At 39.7% G+C, this 18,406-nt stretch overlaps 3 protein-coding genes across 3 annotated transcripts in view; all 3 read left to right on the top strand.

The window, feature by feature from the left end:
* cdk6 (cyclin-dependent kinase 6) overlaps positions 1 to 5,768 on the top strand; it is a 36,036-nt gene extending 30,268 nt beyond the window's left edge. The window contains exons 6-8 of the mRNA XM_044052503.1: positions 2,088 to 2,138; positions 2,290 to 2,425; positions 2,850 to 5,768. Of these exons, the coding sequence (XP_043908438.1) occupies positions 2,088 to 2,138; positions 2,290 to 2,425; positions 2,850 to 3,002 (340 nt within the window). The 3' untranslated portion in view covers positions 3,003 to 5,768. The remainder of the gene's footprint in view (positions 1 to 2,087; positions 2,139 to 2,289; positions 2,426 to 2,849) is intronic.
* A 753-nt stretch (positions 5,769 to 6,521) lies between these two features.
* fam133b (family with sequence similarity 133 member B) lies at positions 6,522 to 14,354 on the top strand. Its single transcript, XM_044052958.1, has 11 exons — positions 6,522 to 6,699; positions 7,695 to 7,792; positions 8,358 to 8,436; positions 8,599 to 8,712; positions 8,806 to 8,838; positions 9,030 to 9,101; positions 10,116 to 10,214; positions 10,472 to 10,516; positions 10,629 to 10,736; positions 12,802 to 12,852; positions 13,661 to 14,354. The coding sequence occupies exons 1-11, from the start codon at positions 6,676 to 6,678 to the stop codon at positions 13,754 to 13,756; spliced, it is 819 nt and encodes a 272-aa protein (XP_043908893.1). The 5' UTR covers positions 6,522 to 6,675; the 3' UTR covers positions 13,757 to 14,354.
* A 1,343-nt stretch (positions 14,355 to 15,697) lies between these two features.
* LOC122786567 (progranulin-like) lies at positions 15,698 to 18,342 on the top strand. Its single transcript, XM_044052957.1, has 6 exons — positions 15,698 to 15,837; positions 16,075 to 16,131; positions 16,893 to 17,018; positions 17,187 to 17,360; positions 17,576 to 17,719; positions 17,928 to 18,342. Exons 2-6 carry the CDS (start codon positions 16,075 to 16,077, stop codon positions 18,054 to 18,056), a joined length of 630 nt encoding a protein of 209 aa, XP_043908892.1. The 5' UTR covers positions 15,698 to 15,837; the 3' UTR covers positions 18,057 to 18,342.
* Positions 18,343 to 18,406: the final 64 nt, after the last annotated feature.

The following is an 18,406-nucleotide window of genomic DNA, read 5'->3' as shown; positions in this document are numbered from 1 at the left end:
AACAAAATCCATTTGGATTCCCCCTCTGAACTGAGGCATGTGATAAGCGTGTTTGCTGCCTGTCACTGTAGAAATGAAATGTGCAAAAAATGCAGAGCCGGATTAACGCAAAGGCAAACTAGGCACGTGCCTAGGGCCCGATTGGCAGGGGGCCCAGACAGAGGGACAATCAAAACCTAAAAATGACTTGGTCCGCGTTTCAAGACGATTTACGCTCCTCGTCCTGATGACGCGACGCTGTCAGAGCGTTCTGAGGACGGTCTGCTCCGATCGACAGTCGCGCTGGGGGGAGGTCCGCGGCGAGGTCCGGGCGGGGGCTTGCTGTAAACCACCTTTGCCTGGAGCCATTCCAAGCCGATCTAGAGTCGGTCGTGGCGCACCACCGGCGGAGGAAATTTCATGTCAAACTTATGTGTGACACTGCACTATAGAAATGACTGAAACGTGACTAATACTAATAAGTGTTTTAGTCCAAAAGACTAAAACTAAGACTAAATCTAGAATGGCTTCCAAAAACAACTACTCGAGCCTTGTAGTAACGTATAAATACGGTAATAAAAATCAAAAAAATAGTCTGAGTGACTGTTTAATATACGACACATGACTTATTTTGGCATACAAAGAACCAACTCGTAACCAAAGACTACGCTATGTAAAATGTGAATTCACTGTTATTAGTAACTTTGGTAAGTTTCAGATTTCAATTCATAAATAACATCGATGGAGGGGGGCCCAGAAAATACTGCCTAGTATAGTCCATTTATTTAATCCGGCTCTGCCTGTGTGACTAATATCCCAGTGTCTGAGTCTGTAGGAAAGTGTGGGTGTTCAGCTATGCAAAGCTTCCTGCAAGTGGCAAAACACAGGGAACACATGGTAGTGAGCCAATCTCCTCCGACTCCAGTGAAGTGGGGTGCACTCGTACGACCGTATCGAGGCCCCGGACTGTAGGAACCGAGCTGAATTTGCAAGTCCGGCTTCAGTCCAATAAAGATCCACGTTCACCCTGTAACAGATTTAAAATGCGATGGCGCATGACCACATGAGATGACATTCAAATATCATCTACTTTACATTCTAATGCAAGGGGTGAGACCTGAGCGCAAGTGTTTGCAGTTGGCTAATTGCGTTGTTTCAAATAGCGATATTGTTTTGATTAATTGTTGAGCCCTACTGAATACAGAATGCATTTACATGTGCAAGCAAGAAAGCACACTCACGGTATGCATCAGTTTCCTGCATAACATTGACATCTGCTGGCGACTAGTCCTCTTTAAAAAAAAAAAGAGGCATGAATAAAGCTTGACTGTCTGCCTCGAGACTATAATGAACTTCATGCATCCATTTTTAAGGCCATCGCGTTTTTTTTTCTTTCTTTTTCTTAGCCACGGCGTCTTTGTTGTGCTAAACAAAATCATCTTTGGCACAACGACACAAGCTCATTTCCTTTTAGAGGAACCTCAGCAGGAAGGTCCAGTTCCCATACCTCTGTCTCTGTTAGAATAATCAAACTCCTCTTTCATACGCCTCTGTTTCCCTGCACACATTCACGCAGAGACGCACACTCTCCCTCACACACGCGCACAAAATGGATAAATAGGCTTTTTTTCTCCTGGCTTGTGCGGTGGCCCGGCAGGCCTGTTTCGATGATGACTGCTGGAATTTGTGAGGGAGCCAGTGCAGGCCTTGGCCGCCCACGGGCATGCAAAGACGGCCCAAAGCCACAGGAACCACCAGCAGCCCTGCTGTCGCTCTCCTCCCTCCTTTCATCCCCCTGCCTGTCTCCCTCCCCTCCTCGGTGCTACTACCAACACCGCTCCACAATCCTGACGACATGAGACGGAGCTGCGAGTGTGTGGCCACTTCAAACGTTCACATCAGAGTCACACATTCCTCTCTTGCCTCGAGCCAAAAAAAGCTTGTGTTTTGCTTTTTTGTCCACCGTGCGCTGTGGCGCAGTGAGCGTCAAACGACCGCTTCTGCTTTACACTGTCAACCACGGAATATTTTAAATGTATTCGTGAAGTTTATTGCAGTGCAATGTCGCACTGGACTGACTCGACTGTTTTCGTTTTTGCATTTTTCAGGCCGCTGTTTCGAGGGAACTCGGACGTCGATCAGCTGGGCAAGATTTTTGAGTAAGTGCTTTTCTCTCAATGACACCAGCTCTTCATTTTTCCTCATTATCCCTTATTATCCCACTTAAGTATCCAGTACCCAGTCGTCGTTACTGTGACATATGAAAATGGCTGCTGCACTTCCACACTAACGACTGCTCTCATCCCACAGTGTTGTTGGGGTACCCTCAGTAGAGGACTGGCCCCAGGAGGTGGCCCTGCCACAGAGTGCCTTCACCCCTCGGCGCCCTAAGCCAATAGAAGACCTGGTTCCAGACATGGACGAACAAGGACAGGCCCTCTTAATGGTAGATACCTCTTCTTTTATTTACTTATTCAAAGACTTTCTAGTCTACTTTCTCCGATGTTCTGTGGACCTAATGAAGTGTCCACTGTTGACTTTAAAGTTGGAACGCGTTGTTCAGTCGGAGATTTATGTCTACAAAGTCTTAAATACTGTTCTATTTAAACACCAGAGATGGTTGTTCATGGAAATCAACAGTTTGTGAAATACAATAACCATGTCATGTTCAAAGTCACTTAAATGAGTTTTCTTCCTCATTCTGACGCTCGTCTTGAACTCGGACAGGTCGTCTCGATCGTGCCTACACGCCTACATGCACTGAGTTGCCACAGTATGATTGGCTGATGAGATATGTGTGTGAAAAATATAAAACAACGGTTATGCATTTTATTTGACTCACTCTCCTCCTCCTCTCTCTCTCCCTGCAGCAATTCCTTGCCTTCAACCCTTCCAGGAGGATATCAGCCTTTGCTGCGCTGAGCCACCCGTACTTTCAGAGCGTGGACAGCCACAGTAGGAGTGTGTACGCAGCCCAGCCCATCCCCAGCAACAAGCCCACTATGGAGGAGAGGACTGCCTGACAGTCCTCCTTACACCCTCAGTCATCCCACTCGGAGCCTATAAAAAAAAAAAAAGCATTCGGCCTCACTGCTTCACGGTCCTGCTTCATTTTTTCACAGCATTCAAATCAAACCGTGTGTTTAATTTACAGTTCTTGACACTGATCAGCAGATAAATATGAGATAGAATGCATTTATTAGACCTTTGGCATCTGTGTAGCTGGATATGCATCAGTGAAGACCTTTCTTTTACAAGAGTGATGAGGCCGCGGGTGTTAATGCTTTTACACCCTCTCATGTTGTACTGTTATCCTGTTTTTTTTGTTAAATAACTTTTTCAAAATGAGTTAGTTTTCATAGTTGCGATCCGCTCCTGCTGCAGATGCATGTATCTAAAACTCACATCTTCATTATACACACACACACAAACAAGTGGTTCTATCAGTTGAGACAAAGCAAGTTTCTCTGATAATCAGTGTCAAAAAAACAACAAAACAACAAAACTGTTTATTCAGTGTCGCATTTAAACTCGGAAGCAAAACACGAAATGGACCAAAGGGGGCAAATACTTTTTTTATAGTCCATGTACAGCACTGTGGGGACGTACTCAGAAAATGAGGGTATCGATCGTGTCAAGAAGGATGACACTCAACACTCTTCCCCTCCCTGAACAATGCACAAAGCTATCCTCCTTCCATGAACTGATGGATTGTAAATGCTGCTTTTTTTTTGTTTAGGTTGAAAGTTGATGATGGACTGTGTTAACAATGCAAAGAGACTTGCATCTCAGACTGGCTGGTAGTAGTGGACGGAAAAACGGTGCAGATGCCTCTCCCCGTGACCGGTGTTCAGCCTTGCAAGAGCCCTCTCCACTGGGCCTCTCCACCCAGACCGTGCAGGAGTTGTTGTGTTTTTTTGTTTTTTTTACGTGGATCTTGTCCACGTTCCATGCTCGCTGGTTTATGTGTTGGTATCAGCAACACTGTGTGTGTGTGTATGTGTGTGTGTGTGCACTATCTGACTCAAGCACACTCACGCCATTCTAAAAGCGTCTCAAGCCAACCACTTGCTGCCATGTCGAGACTTATCATTCCAGTTCTATGTATAATATCACTGCCACCCTGAGGACGTCCTAAGTAACTGCAGACCAGTAGCAGGATTCTAATGGTTTCTGCATCCCTCCGCGGGACTCGTCACATCGGGCTGATAACGGTGCTGAGACAATGATGAAAGAACCCTATAGAAAAGTTCTTGCCACTCACTCGGTGTTCATGACTTGCTTTGTGCTCGGCCACCGTGGGCGTTTTATCATTATGAAATACAATTATTATTTACTATCTGATACAGTAATGCACAGGCTTGCAATAGGTGGTGACCGTCCCACCAGCACTACTCAACATGGAAACATTTTGGCATAGTATTGTCACCAATATTCTGTATTTAAATTTAATTTTATTGACAAGTCTTATATGCTTGTTTTTATCAAGTTATTAGATTTTCTTTTTGTTTTCGATGCTGGGGCGTACACTATTCTTACACCAATTACACCGAACTCCTTAGATGATTATAGGCTTTGTGTGAGAATAGATTGACAATGTAAGGAATGTATAAAGGATAGGCATTGGTACTGTACAGTATGTAGTGCAGAGTTCAAGCTGTAATGGTAGAAATCTTTTGATACGTGCATCATGTTTTTAAAGTGGATAGCTGTAGAGGAGCGAGCGAGGGTCAGAGGAATGTTGTATGGCAAGAGCTTTTTTTTATTTCCTATTGACAATGTTGAGCGGGTTTCTGTGGGTGCTTGCTGAATTTCATTTACTTTTAATTGAACGTGACTGCCTGTTCTACCGTGGTTTTTATGTTGAAACAATGCACAAATATTTTATGTAGAGTTTTGTTTTTTTCTTTTGCTTTATTTTACAGTTTGTCCTGTTTTATTCAAGTTCAGTTCTTACCAGCAAGGAAAAAAAAAACAAGTTATGCAGAGTTGTATTTTTGTATGTAATAGTTCTTGCAGAACAGTAACATATTTTAACACTGGTTTACGTTTTCTTAACAGGTAGTGCTGCTAGCACACACACAGACACACACACTCTAACTTTCTCAGGACGTCCAAATCCTCTTGGACACAGTTTGCACATCCTTGGGCTACTAACTGACCACATCACAACTCTTTCAGGTTTTCTTTCGAGCTGTTCCACGATCGTGTCGTCGATCTCAGTCTACTGTCATTCCTGTTTATCAAATATATGTTACTGTAGTCATTACTGTCTGAGGATAACTGCCTGTATGAACTGTTTTTGACAGAAGCCTTTAATTGTTAGAAAGCGAACACAATGTAGATCCAAGTATAACTGTTTGCTTGACTAAGCACTGTGTGGATTTTATGTTTGAATAATAATAATGACTCTTATCTGGTGTCAGTGGTGCATTCAGTGCAAATGACAGCTCCAAATACTTTAGGCGTAGAGGTTTACAATTTAAAGAAATTACTGCCTTAGTCTCATTACACTTGATACAATCACTGTAACCTTTTCCTATGAGTTGATCAGCTTGTGATACATTTCAATCTTGTAACATAAAAGTGAAGTCCACTGTCGAGCATCGAGAACTGTCACTTGAGACCTTGATCCATCGTATATACTCACATCACACACACACACACGTTGTTTTTAACATTAAATTGAGATGAGGAACATCAGTCATGGCATTACACTCATGTATGAATACAGACGTTGGTGTCTTATTATTGTGTCGCACCAGTTGAATAAAAAAAACAGCTTTTTATGAATGTTGTTTTGTACTTAAATATAGTTCTAGTGAATTCATTTTGGTCCTCTCCTTCGGTTTTTAAAACGGCACAAAAACAGTTTTAAGTGAACATTTTTGTATCTGTTAATGTGTATTTAAAAAAAAATCTGACAAAGACAAAGTACTCAGGTGTCACATTTGCTATTTATTTGCTCACACTTTACAAACTATAAACGATATTTTTAAATGAGTAGGAAGCTTTGTGTCCTGTATCTTTCTTCTTTTAATGTGAGCCAATTAATAGCAAATGTAAGATGAAAATACTTTGTCCTTTGCTCAGTCGAGATGTACTACAATTCATGTTATTTTGGAACAAAAACATTGTGATTCTCGTGTGGTTTAGCACTCAACTGAATAGCTTTCTGTTGTTGTGCAACCTCCTTTTTTTAATGTATAATTTAATAAGATAGTCTCTTTTTTTTAATCCCACAATGAAGTAAAAGGAATTTACTGTGTCACAGCAGCAAAGACAGTAATGATAAAGGTAAACAATCCGAATGTACACTATAGAAAAACGTTGACAATATATAAACTATAAAAAGGTAAAAAAAAATAAAAAATAGAATGTACATTATAGACATTAATTTACTAAGTTAATGTGTATTATAGTCATTTTTGTTTTTCTGTCGTTGACCTGAAAAGCTAGACTTGCTCTAACCGAGTCCTGAAGGTGATCAAAGTCCCCAAGTAGTGGCAGTAATGAGACAACCGAGACGCTCGCTGCCGCCGAACATCGCAGAGGAAGAAGACGCGGCGACAGCAGCCGTAGAAGAAGAGGTAGAGCCTCAGCTAGAGCTCAGTTTAATGAGGCTAGGTCAATGCTAGCAAGGTAACACTAAAGTCTGTCTCTCTGTTGGACATTTCCCCTCGTTACTAACTTGATATGGGCAAAAGAGACAATCGAGTGGTGAGTTATGTTACCATATCGTTGACAAAACTGACAAACTAAACTTTTACATAAAAAGAAAACCCAACGCGCTATGCTAAACACAAAGCAGCGTTGGCGCAGTAGCTTTGACAAGCTAATGTACACATCGACCAGGAGTTGGGCCTAGTCAGTTATAAATATAAACACGCGTCGATATGTCTCTTTATTCCGACTGATGCAGCATTGTGTACATGTTACCTGCTGGTTGCATGTTGAATTTAGCATTTGAAGGCTAGCGCCAGGCTCATTTAACAGTCGTGCAGCTGCAGCTGTTATTATTAGCTCACAGCAAATAGGCAATAATCCGAGATGGTGGTGATGCGCAGTGTTTGTCGGAGCTACATCCATCCCAAACATAATATTAAACTGAAACCACATGCCAAACACCAAGGGTAATGTCGATTACTCATTAGAGGCCTAGTGGTTTTCCTTAGCACTTTGCCACGTTAACACATCTTTGTCCTCCTGTTCTGTTGTTCCCTTGTTTATTTAGTTAATAAGTGAATCCACCTTACCTTCACCTTATAACAGATGATCACAGTTAGGTACGCTCCTTTGACAATTAATATTATGTAATATGGACAGCAGGCCTGCTTTAAATCATATATAAATGGATCACTTTACAATATTTCTGACGCAGTTTCCTTTTTTATTGGGAATGTATTGTAATTGTGGTGAAAAATATAATTTTTAAATATGTATTTACAATTCAGACATTTTTGTAGACTTAAGCCAGCAAAGAGACAAAGTAAATGTAAGTATTTCTACAGGCACAGATAGGTGGTAGGAAGTTCTGACTATGCAGTATTGATTATGCAAATAAATACCTTTTTGGAAGAATGATAATGAAACATTGCTGAATCTGATGTTGGGTAACATGCCTTCCTCTTTTTTTCCCTCCTGTTAAAAATCAAGTAATTATTGTTGTTGTTGTCATATTGCTGTTCTAATGAGTTCTCTGTTTATCCTGTCAGGCGTACATTAACCCCATTGCTGCTGCACGGGCCAGGGGGCCGGCACAGAACTCTGGACCAACCATACAGGATTATTTAGGCAGACCACGACCAACATGGTGAGTGAAGGATGGATTTTGGCTACTGCTGGCTTACGCTGACACATTATTTGTTTGGGAAAAAAATGGAGGAAGTATGAGGTCTTTCTCACAGTAGCATTCCTGCCATTTCTGCATTTAGTTCATGGTGATACTTTACTTACAGACTCGGAGCAAGTTTTCAGTTAACAAATTCAGTGGGAAAATGTCAACATTTCACTATTTTGTGCAAGTGTTGCACAAAAGGATTTGTGATTAGTATAATTACAACTTCAGGATTACTCCAGAGCGGAAGGTCTTTGCAGGTTGTGCGTGTAAACCAAGGGTCAGTGCCACTACCTTCATTACCAGAGTGCATTATTAAAATTCAAACTCAAATCATGGTCACCCCAGCCCTTCTACTTGTGCATTATATTACATTTCCTCTCAGTTTTGCTGAGTTTAAACTGTTAAGGGGACCATGCATGGTACCGCACCTAGTATTTGAATGAATAAATAATTGTTTATTCTATCTTTTTTCAGATCTCTTGAATGTAAGAAAAAGTTATGACATGTTTTACAACGTATATGATTGTCTTTTCTTCAGGGAAGAGTTAAAAGAGCAGTTAGATAAAAAGAAGAAGGGGTCTCGAGCCCTGGCTGACTTTGAGGATAAAATGAACGAGGTATGTTGACATCTCTTCCATTTTAAGCACAATTCCAGTGATGCATGTCATATTAAGTGGAAGTATGGCAACCTTTTGATCTTTTCATACCAGGTGCAGCTGCATATGAAGAAAAGTTTACAGAACAATTCTTTTAAACATTAAATGTTTTTCTGTTTCCAGAGATGGAAGAAAGTGCTGGCAAAAAACCGGGAGAAGTTGTTAGGTGACAAGGAAAAAGAGAAAGACAAAAAGACCACTGACAAAGAAAAAGAGGAGAAGAAAGAGAAAAAAGAGGTAGGGTATACTTCTTTTATCAGACATATGAAGTATCTCAATCTTGAATCTCATCTTTAGTCAGTGGCTTCTTTTTGTCTTTTTTTGCATTAGAAAAAGAAGAAACAGAAGAAGAAATCCAACAGGGTGAGGAGAGACCTCCAGTATTTTGATTAACAGCTATGCCACAGTACTGTCCCACACACACACACACACACACACCAGTTTGCTCTCTGAGATGGCTTCTTATTTACGTCCGTTGAATGTACTGTTCGAATATCAAAAAAGCAAATAACCTCAAATCTAATGATCCCTGCTTTCACTGTGTTTTGGTCAAGCATTCTTCATCTTCCTCCTCTTCATCGAGTTCTGATTCTTCCAGCAGCTCCTCCTCAGAATCTGAAAATGAGGTAAGCCATACCAACTTCTAGGGTGTGATATTAATGTTCCTACAAATAATCTCTGATTTAAAAATATATATATATTTTAGTGTTTTGAAGCTGGCAGCTATGGTCAAAGCATAGTCTGCATATGAAAAATAGATGTAGTTCTCCAGCTTCCTCCTGTAGCCAACCAGAAAGTAATATAGTAAATAGCCACAAGGTGGAGACTCCTGGTTGAAAAACAAAACGCACTACTCGGTTTGAATAAAACTATGGAAAAATTGCCGAATTCCCACTTTATTAATGTTGGTAAACATTTTCCTAAGGAGTTAATGGTCTTAATCACTATTTTTAGGTATGTTTTTCAGTAGTATGTGATGTCAGTTTTGTTAATTATTTAGGTATGGCACATATGAGTGGACACCAGTGTGAATGACGGCTGGTATTGTCCACTAGGAGCCTGGTTGCAGGCGACGTCTGTGAACTCCCGTTTGCAGAACGTTCATGGCACCGGCCAAAGTGCAATTATGGTGGCTTCAGTTCAGATGCTTATGACACCGCAGCCAGTTGCCGCTTGGGTCAAAGTCATTATGTTCTTGATACCACAGCAATGCCATTTTCAAATGTGCTTGTTTAAATGTACCAATAATAAAATATTGCCTCAAATAAATCTTTATAAATAATAAAGATTCATGTGTGGCAATATTTTATTATCACAGTTCTAAAACTCATACAGTTTAAGATTAACTGAAATAAAGACACCTAAAACCAAAGCTGCTGTGCTTTGCTGACACACCATGATTGACTGAATAAAGTGATGATTGTGCTGTTGAAAGTGATCGTTAGGGACAGCTTCTTCTAATCTTTTAGAACAGTTTTGCGTTTGATAGTTGGTTCGTAGAGCAAATCAAGAAACATTTAAAAGATAATCAGAAAATCTAGTGGATTCAAGACGACTCAAACTGACTTCACCTTCATGATATTGTTTTCCATGTAATTTAACTGTGCAGCATTTGATTGTGCTTCTGTACCTGTGAACAGGATGAAAAGAAGAGCGTGAAGAAGAAACGGAAGAAAAAGAAGTTGGTGGCCAGGAGAGCGTCGGACGTCTCAGAGGAAGAATCGGACGCTGAAAGCAAGGTCTTTCTTTCTTCTGATAGAAATGTCGGCTTCTCTGATTCTACTGGAATTAAGTAGAAATAGATGCTGGTTCTATAAATGTGCAATTAATCAGTTTTTGTACCGTTTCAACTATAAAGCCACATTTATTTATCTACAATTTAAAAACTAGCAGCATTGGACCGAAACTGCTTTATAGTCATGACAAAAGAGTGAGGAATTTAAATGAAGAAATATTGTGAGTGTGAGGCTAATGTGACTGTTTTGTTTTTTCCAAGAAGAAAAAGAAATCAAAAATCAAGGAAGAAGGGGACAAAGATAAGGTAATTAGGATTTTCCTAAAGGTTTTTTTTTCATGATGATGATTTTGTTGACCACATGTTTTTTCACTTACGGGGTGTTTAGAACTGTAACTTTGTGCGGGTTTTTTGTAAGTCCTGCGTCCCTCAGGAAGACAAGAGCCGCAGAAGAAAGAGGAAGGCTGAGCGAAGTTGTAGAGACTCCTCTTCAGAGTTCTCTGTGGATTCAGAGGGTGAAGACGGGGTAAGTTTTATTCAGTAATGGTTGTTGTGGGAGAAACAAACAGACCAGGGGGGTATTCCATTAACGTAGCTAAGAATTGCCAGACTTAGGTGTAAGCTTGAAGCTTGAGTAAGCTCCACCTCCCAATCTAGCTCCAAGCCGTTCTCCGCAGCAGAGCAAACCCTCCTCATGGAGGTATATGAGGATTACAGCCACATAATCTGAAAGAAGGGCAATACCGTGGCAATCAATAAAGCGAGGGATTGTATTGTAAGTCGCTTTGGATAAAAGCGTCTGGTAAATGACATGTAATGTAATGTAAAAGTGACAAAGAAAATTTCAGTATCATCATGTTATATAAATCCCCCATCAAAGGGACAAAATATATGTAGACAATAATCTACCAATTGATTTCTTGATGGTTTTTGTTTTAAACTAATCAATTATGTGGACCTATTAATACAACCAAATCCCTACAATTAAAAGGAAAATCCCCAAAGAACAAAAAGACAACCCTAATAAGTAACATTCATATGAACACAATTAAAATAGCATTATTGTTTCACTGCAATTTATGTGAAATTCTCCATATTTTATCATTTGGCAGTCCTAGTAGTAATGTTATAAAGTGATATTCATCACAGTTATCAACTGGATGTTATGCAAATCGATGGGATAGCTTTAATTTATTTCCTGCATGGCCAATTGTATAGAATTGATATCATTTTCATTTAAGCCTAAGTCATTTTTACATGCTGTATTTGTGCTACTTCTGTATTTTGTCCCACATGCTATATGTTGAATTGTTGTATTTTCATCTTATTTTATGTAAAGCACTTTGAATCACTTTGAAGCACTTTAAATCCTACATTTACATTTCTTATAATAATAATAGGCTACATTTAATCAAAGTATTTTACATGACTCATCACATTTATCATACAATTGATGGTAGATTAGTACATTAAGAAATGCAATGTTGGTTATCATTCTATAGGAAATAATCATATGACAGATCTATTGATTGTAAAACAGATATTATTTATCTAGAATCATTTTAGCAAATCAAGCAATTCAATGGAGATGAGGACCCCATTACAGTAAGTGAATGCAGGTGACAGCAAATGTATCATCTATCTCCTATCAATCAGAGGCCCTAACCCTTGTTACATCAAATGAATAATTACATTTCCTTTTATTATATTTTTTTGCTAATTAGTTTAATTTTGTATTTATTTGTGTCTTATTTTTTATTATATTTTATTTTGGTGATACTGTTCTTTAATGTACTTATAGATAATATATAATTATTAGTCTAAATCATTTCTATAATACATTTTATTATATATTTTATGTTTTACATATTATTTTATCATTCCATGACAGTTGTGTGTCTCTGTTTCTGTCTATTGGACATTCTTTGATCATAGATGGTGCTAAGCTTCACTTTTAGCCTGCTACAGACCAGGTTTGCCCGGCAGCATAAGTTACCATGGTTACTTGGCTGGCATTCACATTAGCCACCTTGGTGGAACAGGGTTGAGGCTCAGATTGATGGAACGGAAACCTGAGCCACAGTTATGGCTTAGCCATGGTTGAGGCTTAGCCAGAGTCATAGTTTCCATGGTTACTGAGTTGGGGCTAATCTCAGCCTCTTTGATGGAACCGAACTCTCACTCATATTAGCCAGACTTGGCCATTTAAGCTTGGCTTTGCCTTTAGCCTGCTTGATGGAATACGCCCCAGTTATTAAAACATTTACTCTCCCAACTCCATAACGGACAAAATGTTTGGAGATGTAGTTGTCCCCCGAAAAAGAATTAGACCAATATTTTCATTTTCATTTTAAAATGAAAGATTTTTTTGTTAATCAGACCTTTTATATAAGAGACTGTTATCACCGTTTGACCCATAGTTATCAACTGTTGCAAGAAACCACCATGAATTGCTTAGCTGCAGACTTTCCCTCCGTTACGTTGCACAACTACCAACGTTAAGTTTTAATTTGTATTTAAAAAAAACCAAAAGGGTAATGGCCGCTACTTCCCACTTTTCATGGTCTCATTTCAACTTTTCCTATCCATAGGCTGAAGCCAAGAAAAAAAAGAGAAGTAGTGAAGAAAAGGACAAGATCATGGTGAGAAATTTTCGTTCAGGGTAACACAGAAACACAAACATTGCTGCAACATGATTGGTTACAGTGAGGTCTGTATTGAAGCCGTTTGTGAGAACACTTGAGTCTGTAAATGTTGCTCCGGACATTTCCCAGAACGACTCTGGCTGCTGGAGTGTATCCCAGCTGACACAGGGCGTAAGGCGGAACACCGCGGACAGGTCGCCAGTCCACCAAAGGGCTCAATTGACCACTGCATGTTTTCTGACTGTGGAGGGAAACCAGAGTTTTTTAATGTAAAAAAAACTCCTACAGTTACCGTGCTGACCACATGTGATACATGGCCTCACCCCTGGTCAAGTTTCTGGTAAATGTATGAGTAATCCTATGTGAAAATACAGCAGGAAAATCTGGCTGTGAGTGAATATTTTGCCTCTTGCGTGCTACTGTAGACCCAGGTGCAGACCCCTCACCTTAAAGAATATCAGGAATTTTCCTGCCTGTATCAGCTGGTGTGGGGACACAAAAGTATCTTTCTGTATAATCAAACTGCACAGTATGGTTAGTCATATTGCAATTATTTTGATAATCCTTTTATCTCAACTGTCATTTTCACCACAAAAACCATTAAATTCCTGGGCCAGTGAGTTCCTGCAGCTGTAGAATTCCACTGTTAGGCTGTTTTTATTCTTATTTATTTATAGCGATTTCATGTTTATTAAATAACTGCAGTTACTTTTTAGTTAAATTTAGCAGTCTACCAATATAAAAACTAATTAACCAAAATTATTGATGGAGGCTGTGAAGTTGACACTTTGCTTTATGTTCTCAGGACAAATCTAAGAAGAAGAGAAAAAAGAAGCACAAGAAACATGGCAGAAAAAAGAAAAAGAAGGCAGCATCTCAGTCGGACTCCGAGCTTGATTAAGAACCGTGGATGTACGGCTCTCTCTGCTCCACGACGTCTCACTAGTTGTGTTCGTTTTTTGCCTCTGACCACCAAAAATGTCTCCTCCAGCTTCAGTCATCACACTTGTTTAAGGAGATCTACAGACTTGAATTGCTCGGGTGAAAAGAAGTGGGACCCCCGTCCCTCAACGCGGCAACTACAGTAACTTTGGTTTGACTTTTACCACCATGCTTTTTATAGATTGTTCTTTGAGTTACAGTCGGCAACAGTACTGAATTCCCCTTCTTGCCTAATCATGGACATTTCCATGTGACAGACACTCGGCTTCCCCATCAGAGTGCTAGCCGGCCAAGACTTACTCCCTCTGCTTCATACCTGACACCTTTACATCTCTTGTTGCTAGGTGAGGCTGATATGCTTGTGCCTGTGTCATGCATGCAGACCTGACCACCTGGTGTGTCGCCAGCCTCATATTGAAGTTGGACTTGTGAAAAGAAGCGTGAGCTGCACAGTCAACATTTATACAAGGGATAATTGTTCCGTTTGAATTGTTGCTACACTGCAGTGTAATTGTACAAACAATGGGAAGTCATTAATAAACTACTGTTTTATCGTTTACTGTTTTTACCATCTGCTTACTGTGAAACCATGACTCGGTTGTGAGGAAGCAGCTTTCCCTTGCTTCCTCACAACTAACTAAAGACCAGTACTATAACGCAAAGCTTTCTCTTAACTTATTCATCATCTTTTAACATTTATAGCAGAATATTGCACTAAAATGTGTCGAGACCAAATAACAGTGATACAAAACATTCAAAAACAGAAAGTAATCAAGCAATTTTCACTCTTCCTTGCAGATTTGTTTTCGTTAAGCCACATTGAAGGGTATTTTTTTAGCATGAACAGCCTGTTTAAGGTCATGCCACAGCATCCCAATCAGATTTAAGTCTGCACTTTGAATAGGCCTCTCCAAAACCTTTATTTTACCTTTTATTAAGCCATTCAGAGGTGGACTTACTGGTGTGTTTGCGATTGTTGCCCTGTTGCATCACCCACAGTCCTAAAGCAGACCCATCTCACTACCACTGACTGTTGGTATGATCCAGATGTAACGAGACACACGTTTTGGAAGGTGCATCCTTGGTGTAATTTTGGTAAGTTCCAAGTTTTATTCATTTGTGGATAATGGATCACATTTTATTCAACAGGTCTTACAGGTAGGTTTGGATAGGGTCTTATTTTTTCCTTTCATAACTTTAAAATCAGGTTGATCTGAAACTGTGAGAAATACACAAAAAAGGAAGCAATCAGAAAGGGGGCAAATACTTTTGGCACGGCACTGTTGCTGTTTGGCTAAAAATTCAATGAGTTTTGTTTTGAAAGGATTTCATCAGCCCTTTAAATGCCGTATCTCCATATCATCCTCAAGTGTATGTTCTGTTCAAGCATGAATAGTTTTAGCAAATGGGGAAGTAATAAACTTAACTTTGATTTGTATAAAGACTTCCATTTCCTTTGGTGTAGGTGCAACATTTACTGTTTTGAATGTAAATGAACTAGGTACAAGTAATAAAACAGTGTGTCAGATACCAGTAATAGGAAGAGTAAAAGGTACACAATTCAATTTTTAATGTATTGAATTAGGGAATTAAAGCAATTTAAAAATAAAAACAAGTAACGATTCAGACATTCATTGGTGTTAATGCATATGGTTAGTTACAATTACTGTAACTGGTATAATGTTAAAAAGTTAATGTGTAGAATATTAACCCTGAGGTTTTACAAGCGGGTCTTGTGACTGGCACAAAGTAAAGAAACCAAAGGTTAATATGAGCTGTGTGTGTGTGCGTGTGTGCGTGTGTGTTGCAGCCTGATGTTACTTAATTCCTATGCCTCAAATCCCAATTCTCAATCTGTAAATAGTCAGTTTTGTGAACTTGACTTTTTTAAACTGACAGTCACAGGACATAAGGGTGTGTGATCTGGTGGGTGCAGTAAAGTGGGAGGGATTTAACTTCCACATAAAGAGTGATGTGCTGTTGAGTTTGAGGAAGTGTAAGGCGGCACAGGAACGTGTCAAATCAGTTCACTGTCTCAAGGTAAGTGGCAGAAATCAGTGATTGCTGTTATATAAACATACTTCCATTATCTGTGAAAACAGATCTGTCCGTTTTTGAGAGTTTTTAGTATGAGCTAAAATGAAACTAACAGTTGCAGAATCAAAACAAAGTGAGTGGTGAGTTGAAGATTTGACTTGGGAAGACTTCAGAAATTGTACACAATATTGTGTGAGGTTTGTTTGAGTCGCATAAACTCCATGTTGTTTCCTTCTGCAGATGTTGAGGATCACACTGTGTCTGTTGATGGTGGTGTTTGTGTGCGCATATCCAAACGTAAGTCAGAGGAATCTCCACACTGAGTAACACAATCTGTAGTAGTTGAGACTGATGTTGAGCCAGGGCTGTGTGCTGTGCTGACTTGACCCACTGCTGTCCCTAAGGCCAATTTTCTCAATCCTGGTCTTTGGGACCCACTGCCCTGCATGCTTTAGACGTTTCCCTGCTCCAACACACCTGACTGAAATAGGGAGCTCAGCCACAAGCTCTTCAAAAGCTTAGTGACAACCCATTTATTAGAATCAGGTGTGTTGGATCAGGGAAACATCTAAAATATGCAGGGCAGTGAGTCTGAGGACCAGGATTGAGAAACACTGCCTTAGGCTAATAATAATTGTCTGAATTGAAAAATGAACTGAATGGATTAACAGTCACTCAAACAAATCAATAATTTGATTGTTCCTAATACTCATATAGTCTATCACGTTTTGAGTGAAGGGTAGTATTCTCATCTCTGCTCTGTTTTTGTTGTTGCATGCATTAAATGCTTATTCTTATTCATGTATCAAATATACTGTGTATCTCCTGGAAATGTCTGGTTGGTTTAAATGAAACAAGTCAAATGAAATGCTTTAATTATTAACAAATGCAGTGGTGTAAAGTTTACATGTAGAGCAGCAGCTTTTATATAGTTCATAGTGATTTTGGCCGGGCAGATAAATTGCCCTGGAGACTTTATTTCTTTCAGCCAACCTGGTGTTTAACCTGTTCATATTTAGATAAACCATTTCATTCTGACTACTTTTCCTGCCCTTCAGGAGCTCATAAACAACCAAGTTCCAGAACTAAAACGTGTCCACTGTGACAACTATTACACCTGCCCTGATGGCACCACCTGCTGCAGACACCCACAAGGTGTCTGGTTCTGTTGCCCATATTCTCCTGTAAGTTGACCTACTGTACATACTCTTGTGCAATACGACACGTGACTAATGAAAATCCTTTAACACATTACTGACACGACATTTACTTCAGGTTCCAACTCAGATTTTTGGGGTGACTTGAAGTGTAAAACTAATGTTTTGTCGTTGTTGTTGTGTAATGGTTTATAGGGCCGCTGCTGTCTGGATGGCTACCACTGTTGTCCTTATGGCTTCGACTGTGACCTGACTTACACGCATTGTTTGAGACGGAACCTGAGATATCCTTTCACTCCTAAACAAGCTTTTTCATCAGTCCCAGCCTCTCTTATTTCTCCTCCAGACGATGAAGCCAGTGCTCCGAAGGTAGAACAAATCACAGAATATGGAACTTTCTACACATGCATGCAGCCAATCCTTTGCCAATTTCTGTGGGCAGATTTAATATTTAAAATGAGAAACTGGGTTTTAGAGGTGTTGCAAGATGTATAATTTACGTAAAAATAAGTTTAGTAAATGAAAATTCTAGTGATGAATTATATAAATAATGGAGTATAATGGTCCGTGTTTATCTTTTTCAGACACCTATGACAGCTCTAATTGAAGCCAGTGACGGTGCTGCCAACGCTGAAGTCATCCACTGTGACTCCAGGTTTTACTGCCCACAAGGAACGTCATGCTGCAAGGATGTGACAGGCCAGTGGAGCTGCTGCCCTTATCCACTGGTATGCGTCATGCATGTTGTGCAACTGTTAAATAATTTGGTTTGACATAGATTCTAACATGATCTCAGAATACAGAAGATCTCATACTGCTGCGGCTGCTTCAAATGTGTGCTGTGACATGGACATGCTTAGCACTGTTTTGATACAGTAGTCCAATGGTTGAATGGTCCGTATTATGTTCCAACACCAATGTTTAAACCAATTTCAGGGCCAGTGTTGCAAAGATGGACGCCACTGCTGTCAGTATGGATATACCTGCGACCCCGGCTCCATTTCATGCAGGAGATTCTACTCTCAGGTCCCCTCCGGCGACCGGAAACAAGTGCAAACAGTCTGAGGACACATTGTGAAAGAGCATTGACAAATATTTGTGATGATCCGGTTCATTGTCTTATACTCATTTCAGATCAAATCAAATAATAATAACTGTGTGCCTGAATTTAAAAATGAACTGGCTTGATCCAGAATCACTCGCACAGATCAATAATTAGGTCATTTGATTGTTCCTAAAACTCATAGTCTATCTTGTTTTGAGTGAACAGTATTATTTTTTTCCCCATCTCAAGTTGTGTAGTAAATTGAATGCATTAAAGCTGAAATAAAAAAAAGGGTGCAAAACGGCATGCATTAAATGAGTATTATTTCATTTCATCCATCAAATATACTGTGTATCTCTTGGAAATGTCT

The sequence above is a fragment of the Solea senegalensis genome, linkage group LG20 (genome assembly GCF_019176455.1).
Source record: "Solea senegalensis isolate Sse05_10M linkage group LG20, IFAPA_SoseM_1, whole genome shotgun sequence".
NCBI classification, from domain to species: Eukaryota; Metazoa; Chordata; class Actinopteri; order Pleuronectiformes; family Soleidae; genus Solea; species Solea senegalensis.
The sequence above is the reverse complement of the archived record's forward strand: the minus strand, read 5'-3'. Positions and strand labels throughout refer to the sequence as shown.

Excerpts from the sequence above, each read along its gene's own strand:
- fam133b (XM_044052958.1), top strand. The coding sequence starts at position 6,676 with ATGGGCAAAAGAGACAATCGAGTG. Across the intron at positions 10,737-12,801 it reads ATTCAGAGGGTGAAGACGGG|GCTGAAGCCAAGAAAAAAAA; the intron begins GTAAGTTTTATT and ends TCCTATCCATAG. Across the intron at positions 12,853-13,660 it reads AAGAAAAGGACAAGATCATG|GACAAATCTAAGAAGAAGAG; the intron begins GTGAGAAATTTT and ends TTATGTTCTCAG.
- LOC122786567 (XM_044052957.1), top strand. The coding sequence starts at position 16,075 with ATGTTGAGGATCACACTGTGTCTGTTGATGGTGGTGTTTGTGTGCGCA. Across the intron at positions 16,132-16,892 it reads TTGTGTGCGCATATCCAAAC|GAGCTCATAAACAACCAAGT; the intron begins GTAAGTCAGAGG and ends CCTGCCCTTCAG. Across the intron at positions 17,361-17,575 it reads ATGAAGCCAGTGCTCCGAAG|ACACCTATGACAGCTCTAAT; the intron begins GTAGAACAAATC and ends TATCTTTTTCAG.